At 40.2% G+C, this 16,833-nt stretch overlaps 1 protein-coding gene across 1 annotated transcript in view; it reads left to right on the plus strand.

Moving 5' to 3' along the window:
- RYR3 (ryanodine receptor 3) overlaps window positions 1–16,833 on the plus strand; it is a 721,882-nt gene that overhangs the window by 638,650 nt on the left and 66,399 nt on the right. Inside the window, exons 87-91 of the mRNA XM_060262621.1 lie at window positions 1,084–1,165; window positions 2,016–3,340; window positions 5,682–5,740; window positions 10,441–10,612; window positions 11,336–11,422. Coding sequence (XP_060118604.1) covers window positions 1,084–1,165; window positions 2,016–3,340; window positions 5,682–5,740; window positions 10,441–10,612; window positions 11,336–11,422 — 1,725 coding nt within the window. The remainder of the gene's footprint in view (window positions 1–1,083; window positions 1,166–2,015; window positions 3,341–5,681; window positions 5,741–10,440; window positions 10,613–11,335; window positions 11,423–16,833) is intronic.

The following is a 16,833-nucleotide window of genomic DNA, read 5'->3' on the forward strand; positions in this document are numbered from 1 at the left end:
CTACCATCCCATTCACTTTTTGACAGCTAGTCTCTAACTGTCCAGCTCTGGTCTTCAGTTTGGTGGCCATAGGTGCCATGGCACCCAACAGTACTTTGCCTGGTACCCCCCCCCCAAAAAAAAAAAAACTTTTCAGAGAGTGGGTCCTTTGTAAGGCAGGGCACATTACTGGCTGCCCTCATTCAAATGAAAGGGTTTTCTATAGTTGCAATAGCATCAATGGCAGGCCTCAGATTCAGTGGGAACTCACAGGAGCACAGCTCCTGAACCTTTCTGAGAGTTCCATCTTCTCCTTCTGAGAGTTCCACCTCCTTGTCCATTGAATAGTATGTGCAGCTGCATAACAATCCCTGGATGAGCTCCACCACCTGTTTTTCCACAAAATGACCTCTGATCAGTGGCCACTAGAGGATCAGTAGGACTGGTAAGTATCCAGGGTTGTGGTTCCATTCCCCCTTCTCTTTCTCCCTTCCTCTCCCCACCTTGGCCCTTCCTTATTTTCTTTTTATTCTACTTCTCTTTTTTTTGCAAAGTAAGGAGTGAGGTGATGTGTTTGGCCCCACCTTCAGCATCACCAATTATGTATCTGTGGGCTGAGATTTAGTTTCATAGTCTGATGAAGTAAACTCTAGCCCACCACAGCTAATGTAAAACTGAATGTGTTTAGCATTAAGAACCAAAATATTGCCTTTTCCTTTATTCACTTCTTTGCACACTTACATGAGTAATTCCTGTTAAATACAGCAGGATTTATTCTGAAGTAAGTGTGCTTAAGATTCAATTCAACTGCAAGTTTATGTAATATTTATCTTAGATATTGCTTCTGGTTGCATAATCATTTTCTATTTATCTGAAGAAATGTGCTATTATGACCTTTTAAAAGTAATAAATTAAAGAAAATAATTTGTCTTTAGTATATCTGTATCATATTATCTTCAGATTATTGCTTATAATACAGCACAGATCCAGACACACTCAAATCATTGGTTCCAAACAGTTTAAGTACTCAAAAATCTGTGTTGGATTGTGGCTATTGCCTTCAGTAAGTTTTTTTTTAAAAAACTTACTCTGTTTGGCCTCTAGGATTCCAGTCAGATTGAATTGTTGAAGGAGCTATTGGATCTTCTGAAGGATATGGTGGTGATGCTCTTGTCCCTGCTTGAAGGTTGGATCTGTTTTAAATGTTATTATTATTTTCATTGCTATGGAATTCTGAAAACTTTAGATGTAAAATGCTTTTTTAATCAGTTTATTAAGATAACTAGCCATATCTAATTTTGCACCTGGCTCTCATGTGAATAGAAAATTCCAGATAATGGAGCCAGGTACACACACTATACATTTTTCTATGAACACCCAGGTTTCTAAGAACCAGGTACATCCTCAGAATAAAAAAAAATGAAACATTTTGGTTAAAAGACTGAAAGCTTCACCATCCTTTTATAGAAGAAAGGAATAGCTGTCTGCTGCTGCATGAGCCAGGTGGGCAGAAGAGGAGGACCAGGAGGTGCCGCTGCTTTTCTCCATCACTGCAGTAAGCCACGCAGATGGCCCAGCCAGTGGGAAAGGAGTGGGAGCTGCTGCTGCACCCCCCCTCTACTACCAGTTCTAAAAAATGATGATGGGAGGAACCAGCGCCACAGCCCCTGGTTACCACCATATAAGCCAGTCAGGCAGTGCTGCAAGTGGGCAGGCAGGAGAAGCAGGAGCCTCTGCAGCCCCTGCCAGACAGACAGAGGTGGTGGTGCTGCAAGGAAGTAGTCTAGCCAACAAGTCAATGGCCCAGTGAGCAAGCAAGTGGGGAGGAGTGTGGAATTTCCCCATCTACAAGTCCCCACTTATGTTATGTAATTTTAAATAAAAGATGGAGATAATTTATGGTTATGTTTGAATGAGGATACAAAACCAAAGCAAAAACATGTCTGAACAAAACTTCTAATTGTTTTAAAATATGTGTACTGAATGAATAGTATTTATAAATAGACCCAAGTAACACTTTTCTACTTACAATACAGGTAATGTTGTAAATGGCACAATTGGAAAACAGATGGTCGACACCCTGGTCGAATCATCTAGTAACGTAGAAATGATCTTAAAGTTCTTTGACATGTTTCTCAAGCTGAAAGATCTAACAAGCTCAGAAGCCTTCAAAGAGTATGATCCTGAAAGTAAAGGCATAATCTCAAAAAAAGAATTTCAGAAAGCCATGGAAGGTCAGAAGCAATATACACAATCAGAGATTGAGTTCCTACTGTCCTGTGCAGAAGCTGATGAAAATGACATGTTTAACTATGTTGATTTTGTTGAAAGATTTCATGAGCCAGCTAAAGATATTGGATTTAATGTGGCAGTACTGTTAACAAACCTTTCAGAGCATATGCCAAATGATTCACGACTTCAGACTTTATTAGACCCAGCAGAAAGTGTCCTTAACTATTTTGAACCTTACCTGGGGCGAATTGAGATAATGGGCGGTGCCAAGAAAATAGAACGGGTTTATTTTGAGATTAGTGAATCTAGCAGGACACAGTGGGAGAAGCCTCAAGTGAAAGAATCAAAAAGGCAGTTTATTTTTGATGTTGTAAATGAGGGTGGAGAACAAGAGAAAATGGAGCTGTTTGTAAACTTCTGCGAGGACACAATTTTTGAAATGCAGTTGGCATCTCAGATCTCTGAATCAGACTCTCTTGATAGACCTGAGGAAGAGGAAGAAGAAGAGCCTTGCTATTTGAGGGAAGTTGGAGAAGAAGAAAAAGAAGAAAAGTCCCTTGAATCTATTTCAGCATTTGCAATGGCATGTATTGCACTAAAGAAAAATACTGCTGCATTTTTAAAAATGATTAGATTAAAAAACTTAAGGAAACAGTACAGAAAAGTGAAGAAGATGACACTAAAAGAATTAGTAAAAGTTTCGCTTTCCTTTTTCTGGATGCTTTTTGTAGGATTCTTTCAAATGCTCTTCACTATAATGTGGGGCATTTTTCAAATTCTTTGGAGTACTGTGTTTGGTGGTGGCCTAGTGGAAGGAGCCAAAAATATCAGAGTGACCAAAATACTAGGAGACATGCCCGATCCAACACAATTTGGAATCCATGATGATGTCCTTGAAGCAGAGAAGGCAGAGGCTGCAGACCATGGCATTACAGCTGAAATTGTGCAGTTTGTAAAAAATGAAACAGGAGAAGTAGACATATTGTCAGATATTTTTGGCATTCATACGAAGAAAGAAAGTGGCTCAAAACACAGTCATGATGTTGGCCTAGGGGATATTGCAGATATTTTTGGTTCAGAAACACCTCCTTGTTTGGAAAGCACAACTTACAAGAAGAAAAAATCACAGGTAAATAAAATTTATTGGAAGAAAATGTGGTAAATTTGTTTGTATTATGGGAAGTGCTCTGATGTTAAAGGGGGAAAAATGACTCCTTAGGCTTACAATTAGTTCCTTAACTCACAAAATGGTACTAGATTTAGTATGAATAACTCTAATACATTACAAAGACAGCACATTGTTTCTATTGTATTAATCTTTGTTGTAACCTGCATTGAGCCCATTTGTGGGAAGGGCAGGATAGAAACAAACAAAATCTTCATTTAATCTCCATCTTCTTGACTTTTTTGACAGTTTTGTAATCCACATTATTGGGTTATGATCAGCTCCTATTTTAGGTAATATCTCTATTTTTTGTTATGTCCCAAATCTTTAGTACCCCACAACATGTCAATTCTAGAGAAAGAGCTATGTCTAGCTGAAAAGAAGGTATAGTCCCGTACTTCAGGATTAAACTTCCTCCATATATCTTCCAAACTCTCCTGTTTAACCAATTCAAAAAAAGACTTTGGCAATTTCCCTTCTTTATCATTTTAATTGTGTTTTTAATCTTGTTTCTATTGTTTTAATCTTTGTTGTAACCTGCATTGAGCCCATTTGTGAGAAGGGCAGGATAGAAACAAACAAATAAATTTGGCTAGGGGACTCTTGACTTCTGCATGCATATTTCCAGCTGGAAGAGTTACAAACACATAAACGGGTGTGTGTGCATGTGCAGTTTCTTTCCTGATTCAACTACTGGGTAAAAAAATCAGCTTTAACATTGGTCAGCAGCTGTATAGGAGGGCTGCATACATGTTAGGGCTGCCAAGCTCCCAGACTGCACAGTGTGCACCAGGCTTCTGATGCAAATGTAGTATTTAAAGATATACCATTCAATAAAAAATTCCAATTCTCAAATGGCTCAGATGCCTCAGTTCATTTAATACGTGTGACTTGCATCAACAGATAGGTGTGGAAATTCAGTCCATAAGTAACATCTCAAATTCATTAAAGATAACTTAATGTGGAAACACTCCAACACAAAACAACACAGATGCTGAAGCAAAGCACCAGCACCGACACTGAAGCAAAGTGACAGGCAAAACTGGTCTACTTTCCTGTTTCACTGTAAGCTTTGTCTAAGCTGTAGCTTGTTCATTCAATACAGTATTCCTACACTCTCATACGATGCTTCACTCTTTCTCTTTCTGTTTTGTGTTGGAGTGTTTCCACATTAAGTTATATTTAAGAATTCAAGATGCTACTTTTGGACTGAATTTCCACACCTATCTTTCGATGCAAGTCACACATATTAAATGAATTGAGGCATTTGAGACATTTGAGAATTGGAATTTTTTATTGAATGATATATCTTTAAATACTACATTTGCATCAGAAGCCTGGTGCACACGGTGCTTCCTGCTTCTTCTCCAGTTCCACATCCCGTGTGACTCTTTTTGGTTGCCTAAGCGCCCAGACCGGGCAGGGGTTCTCCCGCTCAGGAGGTCCCCAACCCACTGGTCCGCATTGGGCTGGTGGGAGGAATCATTTGCTGATGTCACCAGCATGATGATGTCACTCACAAGTGATGTCATCGTGCTGGTGATGTCATGTGCTGGCCTCTCTAGGAGCTTCTGAGAAAATTCTATGGTTTTCCTGGACACTCTAGCGATTTCCAGGAGAACCATAGAGTTTTCCCGGAAGCTCCTAGAGTGGCCGGTACATGACATCACCAGCGCGATGACATCACTTGTGAGTGACATCATTGTGCCCTGCGCACTATGCACATGCAAAAAAAGTCCCCTGCCAGAGGCCACAGGGACTTGGCAACCCTAATACATGTACAAGGTGAATCAGTGTCAAACTCTGCTGCAGCTAATGAACTTAGTTTTGACTTATATTCATTCATTACTAAGATAATTGGTGTGGGGCGAACAGTCCAGATTCCATCCAACATATATTGCTGGACTGCCAGCTATATTCTAATCCATGGAAAGAACTGTTTGGAAATCTTTCTTTCCTTCCCTGTAACCTAGTGAATGGGATTGAGCATCGCCGCCTACAGAAAGATAATGAAATAGAAATCACAAGGGCTGTTAGTAAATTTCTTGAAGTCCATTAAAATCTACACTGGCCATGTTTCGCTATAAATTCTATCAGCTGATGGTTCTTAATCTTGGACTGGATATTTTGTCTGTCCTTATTTTATATTATGCCTGAGTTGCCAATAAAAAGGATGATGATGATGGTACATATCCTAAAACATTTAAACTTTTAGTTACATACTGGTACTTATTTTTTTAAAAAAAATTGAAAATAAGTCTGTCTAGATCTCAATAAAATTCTTTTTGCATTCAATATTTTTTAGGCAGCTGACGTAGTAAAGGACGATGAATCAGAAACCAGGACAGAATCTGAGAAGGCTGAGTAAGCAACATTTTTATTGTCTTAAATGTTACCTTGGTGAAGGATCTGCAGGCAGGTCTCAAAAACAATCTCTACATCTTTAGCAGTCTTAAAACATCAGTTTTTTCTTATTTTGTTTTAAAACATAAGAACATAAGAACATAAGAGAAGCCATGTTAGATCAGGCCAATGGCCCATCCAGTCCAACATTCTGTGTCACACAGCGGCCAAATATATATATACACACACTGTGGCTAATAGCCACTGATGGACCTCTGCTCCATATTTTTATCTAACCCCTTCTTGAAGGTGGCTATGCTTGTGGACGCCACCACCTCCTGTGGCAGTGAATTCCACATGTTAATCACCCTTTGGGTGAAGAAGTACTTCCTTTTATCCGTTTTAACCTGTCTGCTCAGCAATTTCATCGAATGCCCACGAGTTCTTGTATTGTGAGAAAGGGAGAAAAGTACTTCTTTCTCTACTTTCTCCATCCCATGCATTATCTTGTAAACTTCTATCATGTCACCCCTCAGTCGACGTTTCTCCAAGCTAAAGAGCCCTAAGCGTTTCAACCTTTCTTCATAGGGAAGGTGTTCCAGCCCTTTAATCATTTTAGTTGCCCTTTTCTGAACTTTCTCCAATGCTATAATATCCTTTTTGAGGTGCGGCGACCAGAACTGCACACAGTACTCCAAATGAGACCGCACCATCGATTTATACAGAGGCATTATGATACTGGCTGATTTGTTTTCAATTCCCTTCCTAATAATTCCCAGCATGGCGTTGGCCTTTTTTATTGCAAACGCACACTGTCTTGACATTTTCAGTGAATTATCTACCATGACCCCAAGATCTCTCTCTTGGTCTGTCTCTGCCAGTTCACACCCCATCAACTTGTATTTGTAGCTGGGATTCTTGGCCCCAATGTGCATTACTTTGCACTTGGCCCTATATGTTTTCTCCAAAAGCCCTATATGTTTTCTCCAAAGCCATGAAGAGTCATAGCTTTCTTATAAAAATTGTTAAATTTTAGAATAACAGGATTATTAAAACTCATAACACTAATTAATGTTTTCATTATTTTGATTGTGATTGTTTATTATCAGTGTTTCCAAGGCAAGGAGAACACAAGGTTTGTATGCAAGTTTAAGAACCGCTAGTCTCTCCATATATTTTTTATTGTTGTTTTCCATCTCCCAATTCTTAGAGTGTATAAAGTTCTTATGCCTGCAGCATTCATTCTGATTCTGCACTTGCAAACATTCCTTTCTACCATATTTTAATATGTTATAGCCTTTGGAGCTGCAGAGTCTGGAGCAGAGCAATGCTTAGAGAGCAGAACACTTCAAACAGCTCATTAATTTCTTTAATGCTACCGTGGTTTCTAGCAGGGAGAAAACTGGCAGTCATTGCCAGATATTTCTCAGTCCCAGCCTTCTGGCTAAACTAAACTTCTAGGATAGGAACTCTACCTATAAAGAAAAGGGTGGGGAGGACTCCAAAGCTTTGGATTTCAATGTGGTATTTAAACTGGACTTTTAGCCCATTTGTTTCTGCCACATATGTGTACTGAGATCTCAAAGAGAAAAGCAAAAGCTAGGATTCCCAGTCTCTCACCTCTTATTTACACATTCAGAAGAATCAGTGCGAATAAAGTGATAAAATGGCCATACCACATCAGATTGCAGGTGAAGAGTTCCTATGTGTAAATAGAAAACCAGCAAAACAAGTGAAGGGGGAGGTGTAGAAGTTTTCTCTGCTGTGCTAATTTTATTTGCATTTTTTTTGTTTCTCCCCCCCCCCCCCAAAAAAAAAGAGCATTCAGAATCTGAAGACACTCTCTACAGTCTTCTGTGATACAGTTCATTCTACCATCTCATATTCTGGAGTGTGTAAGCCAGAACCCTGAGATCAGGTCCAGAAGGGAGTAATATATATATTTAAACTGGAATGCTGGCTGCTATAATGAAACATGTACACACTACAGCATGTTATGGGGTGAAATGACCTTTGATATACTTACAAAATTTTTACTAAAGCTGCTAACAAATTCCCTGTTCCCCAGTTTTATAATTCTACAGCATTGGTTAACAGTTAAGGTATTGTATTTGTGTAAATGGCTGTCTATCACTCTCCCACCTCTACTTTATATTTGTCTTTATTACAGCTTTTGTAGATAATTTTGGTCATAATGCACAATAGAGGTGTGCAAGAAAATAATTCTTTTCCGCCCCCCGCCCCCCAGATCCCCAAATATCAATACCAGTATGGGATTTGGAAATATTTGGGAATCCTGAATTTTTTGGGTTCTATTATACCCTATGGAGACCATTAAAGTCAATGGCAAATCTATCCTGGGATATATTCAGTGGTCTGGGGGGCGGTGTTAAGATAGAGGCACCAAATTTGCAGCATAGCTGCTGGAGCCTCTCCTCAGAAGAACCCTCAAGTTTCAAAAAGATTGGACCAGGGTGTCCAATTCTATGGGCACTCAAAGAAAGTGCACCCATCCTCAGTTTCTGATGGAGGGGAAATAGTAAGGCAAAACAGGCCCGGCATAATGCCCAAGACAATTTCTGCAGTTAAAATGAGGGCAGGGGCATTTCTGCAAGGCCAGCAGCAGAAGCAGTGCCACTGCGGCAGTGCCAAAACCCAACAGGGCTAAGTTCAGATATGAGAATCTCTGAAATAGAAATTGGGTGTGTGTGTGTGGGGGGTGGTTCTTCATGGACAGCAGAACCAGTGCTAACCTACTAGGGCCCAGCAGCAGAACCACATGCCAACCTACAAGGGCCCAGTGGCAGAACCCAGTGCCATTGTGGCAAATGCCAGCTCAACAGGACTGATATCAAGCACGGAATCATAATCTGTGTGAGGGGGAGGGGGTTGCAAGGACAGCAGAAGCACTGCAATACTGCACAGCAGTACAGCCCAGTGCCAACCTAGTGTCCAACAGCAGAAGAACCAGTAGATTTTTAAAAAAAGTTTGATAAACTTTGTTAAATGTCATCTGACTAGACTCTATTGGAAGAAGCCTGATTTCCTTTATGGAAATGCAGGAGTTCCCTTCTGAAAATTAAAAAAAAAAAACTACAGGACATCCTAAAGGGAAATTTATCTAAAAGTGCTTGCTTTCACTGAAGCTCAAAGCACCACAAACAACAAAGTTAATCTAGGCTATTATACCACTGTTTTGAAGACACATACAACTTTGCCATATTTAATATCCTCTTAGCACTGACCTAGTCAGGGAGGAACTAACGCCCTATGCTGAAATGTAATTAAAAGTGGTTAAACAATTCCCAAAACAGACCCTTACTACTAAAAGCCTATTTAGCAGCACACAAGTATTGTACTCAATAGCCCTTGAAACCAGAAGCACACACTTGGACCACAGAACAGTGAACCTCAGCACCCCCTTCACCCCCAAAAAACAACCTTTGAGATATTAAAGGGAAGAAGTACAGAGGGGAGACTACTGGGGGGAAAGGCAGGAAAAAGGACTTAAGATAGAAGAGAAAGCAAGAAGAACTTAAACCAAAAGCCCCTCCACACACACATACCATGCCTCTTCTTCCACCCTCCTGTTGTGCTGGAAACCAGAGCAAAAGATGGGAAAGTGCCCTACAGGAGAACTGAAAGTTAACTTTGTAGCCATTTAAACCTCTCAACCACCATCTCTTTGGTATAGCCAAATATACCCCCAAAAGCCAGAAAATTCAGCTTTATTTGAGATCAGCCAAAACAATAGCTGGTGAGATTCTCTGATTTGTATTTGGCTTTTAAAATACCCGAAAAATGTTTGTAAGGTATGTTTTTGGTATTTTTTTTGGCTTGGAGAAAGCTGAATGCACACCTCTAATGCACAGCGAATTAAACTAAATCATTCTCTGTTGCATTATGGGAGGATTTAACCTGATATATTGGGACATCACATCCAATTGAGGCTGCTTCAGGTCCCTCCATGTGGCAGCTGTCAATACAGTATCTGTATTGTGTGAGTGAAACTTTTCCCACATGAATAACACAGAATGAGTGGGTCTGAGACTGCAGAGATCTTCTTGTCAATGCCATTTCAAAGAACTGTATTTTTATTCTTCTTGCTATTACGCCAAGAGTATTATCCCTATATTAAATTAACATGAGAATCATGCACTTCCCAACTTTCTGATGCAAAATCAAAATGATAATTTTTGAAGTACACACACTTGATAGTTATATATATGCACAGGGTTGATCACATGTGACATTCAGTGTCTGTGTGGCAAGGGAATGTAGAGTATGAATACCCAAAGGACTGTGTGATCCACCTGTTTGGTATTTCCAATTATTTCTGTAAATTCCACTTGTTCCTATAAGATATAGCATATGATAGGAAACATACAAAAAGCTGGGAAAATAATACTTTCCTGGTAAACCAAGCATTCTGGTGGTAAAATACAGATTTTCTTTAAATTTTAGCTGATCTCATTGTTATTTTTCACCAAATTTATTATGATAGCATCCATTACTGTACTGTAGCTGTACTGTACTGTAGCTGTACTGTGGCATCCATTACTATAGCTGCTATATAAAAGTATAATTTTAGATTGTGTTCATTTTTAACTATCAGAATTAGCATAGTCTGTTAAGAGACAAACTATCTTCATGTTATTGTACATATGTAGGAATGTAAAAATTAGACTCTGATGTTTAATAGATGGTGTAATTTCTTGTAGCATGGAGGATGGTGAGAAACAAGATAAAACAAAGGATGATGTATATTCTATACAAATGGAAGTTGAAGAACTTAGGAAAAGGAAACGAAGACATGGGCAAAAATTAGAAAAACCTGATGCAGTTATGGCAAACTTCTTTAAAGTACTGGAAGTTTATCAAACAAAAATGCTGGTATGTTGACTCTCTGCCTCACTATCCAGTAATTACAACAATATACTGTAGATGACTTTTTTTCCCCAAACCTTGAAGAGATAAATGAAATCTAGAGTTTTTGCAATAATAAAGATGGAACATCTACAGGGAAAAGTAAATTTGAAATGAAAACAGTGATGTTACAATACCTGATGTTACAATATCAGGCTTGGCTGAGAAGCCAGAGGAGCAAAACTGGGATTATGACGAACCTTTCTGTCAGATTCCTCCCTAAATGTAATGATGCCACAGTACCATGGAGTCTCAGTTTAACTTTATTATCCAAACCACCTGGCCTAGTGCAGAGAGCTATTTATCTCAGGAGTGAGCACAATCTCTTGCCTGTTAGTGAATGACAGATTTACGGGGAGCCTGATACTGAAGTGTTCATAGATGACATGATTTGGGGTCAGGGTTTTATACACAGCAGAGCAGCTCCCTCACCATGATCTATTGGAAGTCACCTGGCAAAATAAGCTTTCGTTGAGTCCTTGTGGCTGTTGGAACATGGAACAACTTTGGACCATGTTGTAGTTGTTGCAGGGTGTATAGCCCTTTCCAGGAGCTTTGAAGAGATCCCTAAGATCACTGATCTGAAGGGGTTCCTGTGGTATTATAGCATCATTTGGATTTCCTTTGCTTGTTTTTTCTTCAGTTCTGAATTTTGCCTCAGAAACTCATAATATTCTTTGTATTTTTCAGCACTATTTGGCAAGAAATTTTTACAATTTAAGATTTCTAGCTCTTTTTGTTGCCTTTGCCATCAACTTTATCCTGCTCTTCTATAAGGTAAGTAAACTGTATTACTTCTAGGTAGGATGTATTGATTTTCAGAGTGACATTTGTTGTGGGACAAATCTAGATAATTGTTATAGTAAACAATATCAATTAGTTAAAACTAATATGACCAGTGTACAAATAGTAAGTCTTTAAACCAGTTAACTAAGGGGGAAACCTTTGTATGACGCTAATGAATGAAGCAAATCATCCCAACTCAGTCATTTCAACTCACATAATGGGTGTATTCAGTTTCCATGGATTTCCTTAAGCTGCATCCTCTTGCTCTTTACCTTGTTTCTAAATATCTCCTGACCTTCAGGAACAGCTTTTCAGAGATGGGTAGGGCTGCAGGAAGAGTGGGAATATTCTGTTTGGTAAGTGGAGCTTTATTTGCATATGTTAGCTTTATTTGCATATGAGCCTTGCCAGAGGCTGAGCACATTTCAGAGAGCTCTGAGAGAGAGCAGAGAAGCTCTGAGAGACAGCAGAGAATAAGTGCTATAAGGGTGAGGTTTGGCTTTCTAAGCAGCTGGGGAAGTTCCTGAGAATTTCTGAGTTTGTGTGACTGCTGAAAATTCTGAGTTTATGGTTGCTGGGGAACTGCTGTCCGTTTGGTTTGAGTGGGCTGAAGGTGATTGTTGCTGATTGATTAGGAGTGGCTGTGTTCCCCACCCTCTTTGCATTTTTAAGCTGCGCCTTGCCGGATGAACGAGCCGAAGGGCGAGAGCTAAAGGGCTCTTGGCCTGTGGCTCTTAGCCTGAGGGCTGTGTAAGGACCAGGAATCCAGATCCCTATTTTCCTTGTGTTCCCAATAAGGTAAGTGGACCCTCCAGAAGGGGAGCCGCATAAACAAACAGGATTTAAAAGGGGACTGTATATTTTTTTAAAAAGCTATCATGAAGATAGAATGCCAGAAGGTGGGTGGCGGCTTTCCAGTGTTTTGCATTGAGTGTCACATGTATGACTATCTGCCCACAGGACAGAAGTCTTGGGTGTGTTCTCGATGCAAGGAGCTCCTGGTCCTCAGGAAACGAGTTCGTACCCTTGAGGCCGAGGTGACTGACCTGGAGAAGCAAAGACAGTCAGTTAGGCACTCAGAGAAGACTCTCGGGGATGTATTAGATGAGCCCCGCTCTGAACATGGCAGCCCCATTGCTGCCAGGGAGCATGAGGGTCGAGAGGGAACAGGGCACCATGCTGAGGATAAGGGGAATGAGCCCTCAGAAGGGACCTCTTCAGTTGGTGAGCGGGTATCCTTTCATGCCAAGAAACCATCTCTGGGCAGGGAGAGAGGGGGGGGGGGTCTTGGTAGTTGGTGATTCGATCCTTAGGCAAGTAGACAGCTGAGTGGCAAAACCACGTACTGACTGTATGGTGACTTCCTGCCTGGTGCGAAGGTAGAGGACATTACGCATGTAGTAGATAGGCTGATAGACAGTACTGGGGAGGAGCCAGTGGTTGTGGTGCATGTTGGCACCAATGATGTGGGGAAATGCAGTCATGAGGTTTAAGGCCAGGACCTCCAAGGTAGCCTTCTCAGAAGTGCTACCTGTTCCATGGGCAGGGCTGGAGAGACAGGCACAAATTAGAAGTCTCAATGTGTGGATGAGACGATGGTGTAGGGAGGAAGGGTTTAAGTTTGTTAGGCACTGGGATGCATTCTGGAACAAGCGGGAGCTGTACAAAAGAGATGATCTCCATTTATCCCCAGAAGGAACCAGGCTGCTGGCACTTAAAATCTTGAGGGAAAGTCAACAGGAGATGAAACGTCTCTGGTTCGGGAGGACTCATCTCAAAGAGATGAAGGGTTAGCTGTTACTTTTCTACTGGGTAATAGATCAGAGTTGTCCACTGAGATGGTGACAAACAGTATGGACTGTATGCCAAAGTCTCGAGGCAGCAGGAGGAAGGTTGCGAGCCTAACTTGCCTGGGAAATCATAGATGTTTGTATACAAATGCTAGAAGTGTTCAAAGTAAAATTAGTGAGTTGGAATGTTTAATGTTGGGAGAAAGCATAGACTGTGGGAATTTCAGAAACTTGGTGGAATGAAGAGAATCAGTAGGACACTGTGATTCCTGGATATAAGTTATATCGGAAGGATAGGGAAGGAAGGGTTGGAGGTGGGGTGGCTCTGTATGTCAGAGAGGGTATACAGTCCAGTAAGACTGAGGTCAGAGAATTAGAATCCCTTCTAGAAATGCTTTGGTTCAAAATAGAGGGCCCAAAAGGAAATTTAACTATGGGAGTTGGTTATCGCCCACCAAATCAAAAGATAGAGGACGATTATAATATGATGGAAGGCTTAAAGATAGCGGCTAAACGTAAAAACTGTGTCATAATAGATGATTTTAACTATCCGCAGATTGATTGGGTCAATATGTGTTCAGGTCAAGAGAAAGAGATTGAGTTTCTAGATGCTCTCAATGACTGTGCTGTGGAGCAGATGGTCTCAGAACCTACCGGGGTGGGTTGATTCTGGATTTGGTCCTAAGTAATGCCCAAGACTTGGTGAGAGATGTAAAAATGATCGCACCGCTTGGGAGCAGTGACCATAACGTTATTGATTTCACCATTTGTATAAATAGAGTTGCCCCAAAAGACCAGCACAACTACGTTTAACTTTAAAAGGGGTAAATTCTCTGAGATGAGGAGGCATGTGAAGAGGAAACTGAAAGGAAAGGTAAATACAGTCAAAACCCTTGGGGAAGCTTGGAGGCTATTTAAAACTACAATCCTAGAAGCTCAGATAAAATATATACCACAAGTTAGGAAAGGCACAAAAAGGTATAAGAAAAGGCCTGCATGGTTAACAAACAAAGTAATGGAAGCTGTAAAAGGTAAGAAGGACTCCTTTAAGCGGTGGAAAGCCAGTCCAAGTGTGATTAATAAAAGGGTACACAGGCTGTGGCAAATCAAATGCAAGACTGTGATCAGGCAGGCAAAAAGGGAATATGAGGAGCCTATTGCAAAAAAACAAAGACCAACAATAAAAATTTCTTCAAGTATATTAGAAGCAGGAAACCAGCAACGGAGGCGGTGGGGCCCTTGGATGACCAAGGGGTAAAGGGATTACTGAAGGAAGATAGAGAAATGGCTGAGAAGCTGAACGCATTTTTTGCCTCCGTCTCCACTGTGGAAGATGAGAAGTGTTTGCCCGCTCCAGAACCACTTATTTTGGAAGGGGTGTTGAAAGACCCGAGTCAGGTTGAGGTGACAAGAGAGGAGGTCCTACAACTGATTGACGAATTAAAATCTAATAAATCACCAGGTCCAGATGGCATACATCCAAGAATCTTGCCTCACTAACCTGTTACATTTCTTTGAGGGGGTGAACAAACATCTTGACAAAAGAGACTCAATAGATGTTGTTTACCTTGACTTCCAGAAAGCTTTTGATAAAGTTCCTCATCAAAGGCTCCTTAGTAAGCTTGAGAGTCTTGGAGTAAAAGGACAGGTCCTCTTGTGGATCAAAAACTGGCTCATGAATAGGAAGCAGAGAGTGAGTATAAATGGGCAGTCTTCACAGTGGAGGATAGTAAGCAGTGGGGTGCCACAGGGCTCAGTACTGGGTCCCATGCTCTTTAACTTGTTTATTAATGATTTGGAGTTAGGAGTAAGCAGTGAAGTGGCCAAGTTTGCAGATGACACTAAATTGTTTAGGGTGGTGAGAACCAGAGAGGATTGTGAGGCACTCCAAAGGGATTTGTTGATGCTGGGTGAGTGGGCGTCAACGTGGCAGATGAGGTTCAATGTGGCCAAGTGCAAAGTAATGCACATTGGGGCCAAGAATCCCAGGTACAAATACAAGTTGATGGGGTGTGAACTGGCAGAGACTGACCAAGAGAGATCTTGGGGTTGTGGTAGATAACTGAAAATGTCAAGATAGTGTGTGATTGCAATAAAAAAGGCCAACGCCATGCTGGGAATTATTAGGAAGGGAATTGAAAACAAATCAGCCAGTATTGTAATGCCCCTGTATAAATCGATGATGCGGTCTCATTTGGAATACTGTGTCCAATTCTGGTCACCGCACCTCAAAAAGGATATTATAGCATTGGGAAAAGTGCAGAAAAGGGCAACTAGAATGATTAAAGGTTTGGAACACTTTTCCTATGAAGAAAAGTTAAAACGCTGGGGGCTCTTTAGCTTGTAGAAACATCGACTGCAAGGTGCCATGATAGAGGTTTACAAGATTATGCATGGGATGGAGAAAGTAGAGAAGTACTTTTCTCTCTTTCTCACAATACAAGAACTCGTGGGCATTCAATGAAATTGCTGAGCAGTCAGGTTAAAACGGATAGAAGGAAGTACTTCTTCAGCCAAAGGGTTATTAACATGTGGAATTCACTGCCACAGGGGGTGGTGGTGGCTACAAGCATAGACAGCTTCAAGCGGAAGTTAGATAAAAATATGGAGCAGAGGTCCATCAGTGGCTATTAGCCACAGTGTGTGTGTGTGTGTATGTGTGTGTATGTGTGTGTATGTGTGTGTGTGTATATATATATATATATATATATATATATATATATATATATATATATATATATATATATATATATATATATATATATATATATATATTTGGCCACTGCGTGACACGGAGTGTTGTACTGGATGGGCCGTTGGCCTGATCCAACATGGCTTCTCTTATGTTCGTATGTTAGGATTAACCCTTTACTTTCACACATTGTAATAGCTCTTTCTGATAGCAAATTGGTTAGGCATGATTAAAAATATGTTGTAAATTAACCAAAATAAAAAAGAAATAATAGTAGTAGTAATAATAATAATAATGTCTTCTTATCTTAATAGTAGCAGTAACAACAACAACAACAGTGCAGTAGTATCATTAAGATGCCTTGAGCCCAAAGGAGAGGTGGTGTATAAGTATTTTAATAAACATAAGTAAATAATGGGCTGGATCTTATCCTGCCATTCCACTGACAAAAAATTTGAAGCCTTCCTCCTGCCTATAGAGACTTTATTCAACAGGTGGCTTTTCTGTTGGAAGAAGAATCTACTCCAATACTTAGAAAGTATTCAGAGTTCAAAATGCTTTACACAAGTTATGAGAGGTGGGGAGTAATCACCGAATCAGTATTTGAATTTGAATAGAGTGTAGCTTCACGACCGCTGTCTGGTTTTTAACGATATGTATTCTTATAACAAATGTTGCATTTTAATTATTTATTATGAAATGTTAAATTTAAAGTGTAATTTATGTTTATGTTAATTTTATATATGTTGTAAGCCGCCCTGAGCCAATCGGTGGGAAGGGCGGGATATAAATCCCAGATAAATAAAAAAAAATCCACTTAAAAACTATCTAAGGTAAATGGGTATTATTATCCACATATTGCAGATAGAGCACTATGAGAGAGTAGCTTTTCTAAAGTCTCTTGCATTACAATCCTAAGA

This window comes from Heteronotia binoei, chromosome 21, assembly GCF_032191835.1.
Source record: "Heteronotia binoei isolate CCM8104 ecotype False Entrance Well chromosome 21, APGP_CSIRO_Hbin_v1, whole genome shotgun sequence".
Classification (NCBI taxonomy): domain Eukaryota; kingdom Metazoa; phylum Chordata; class Lepidosauria; order Squamata; family Gekkonidae; genus Heteronotia; species Heteronotia binoei.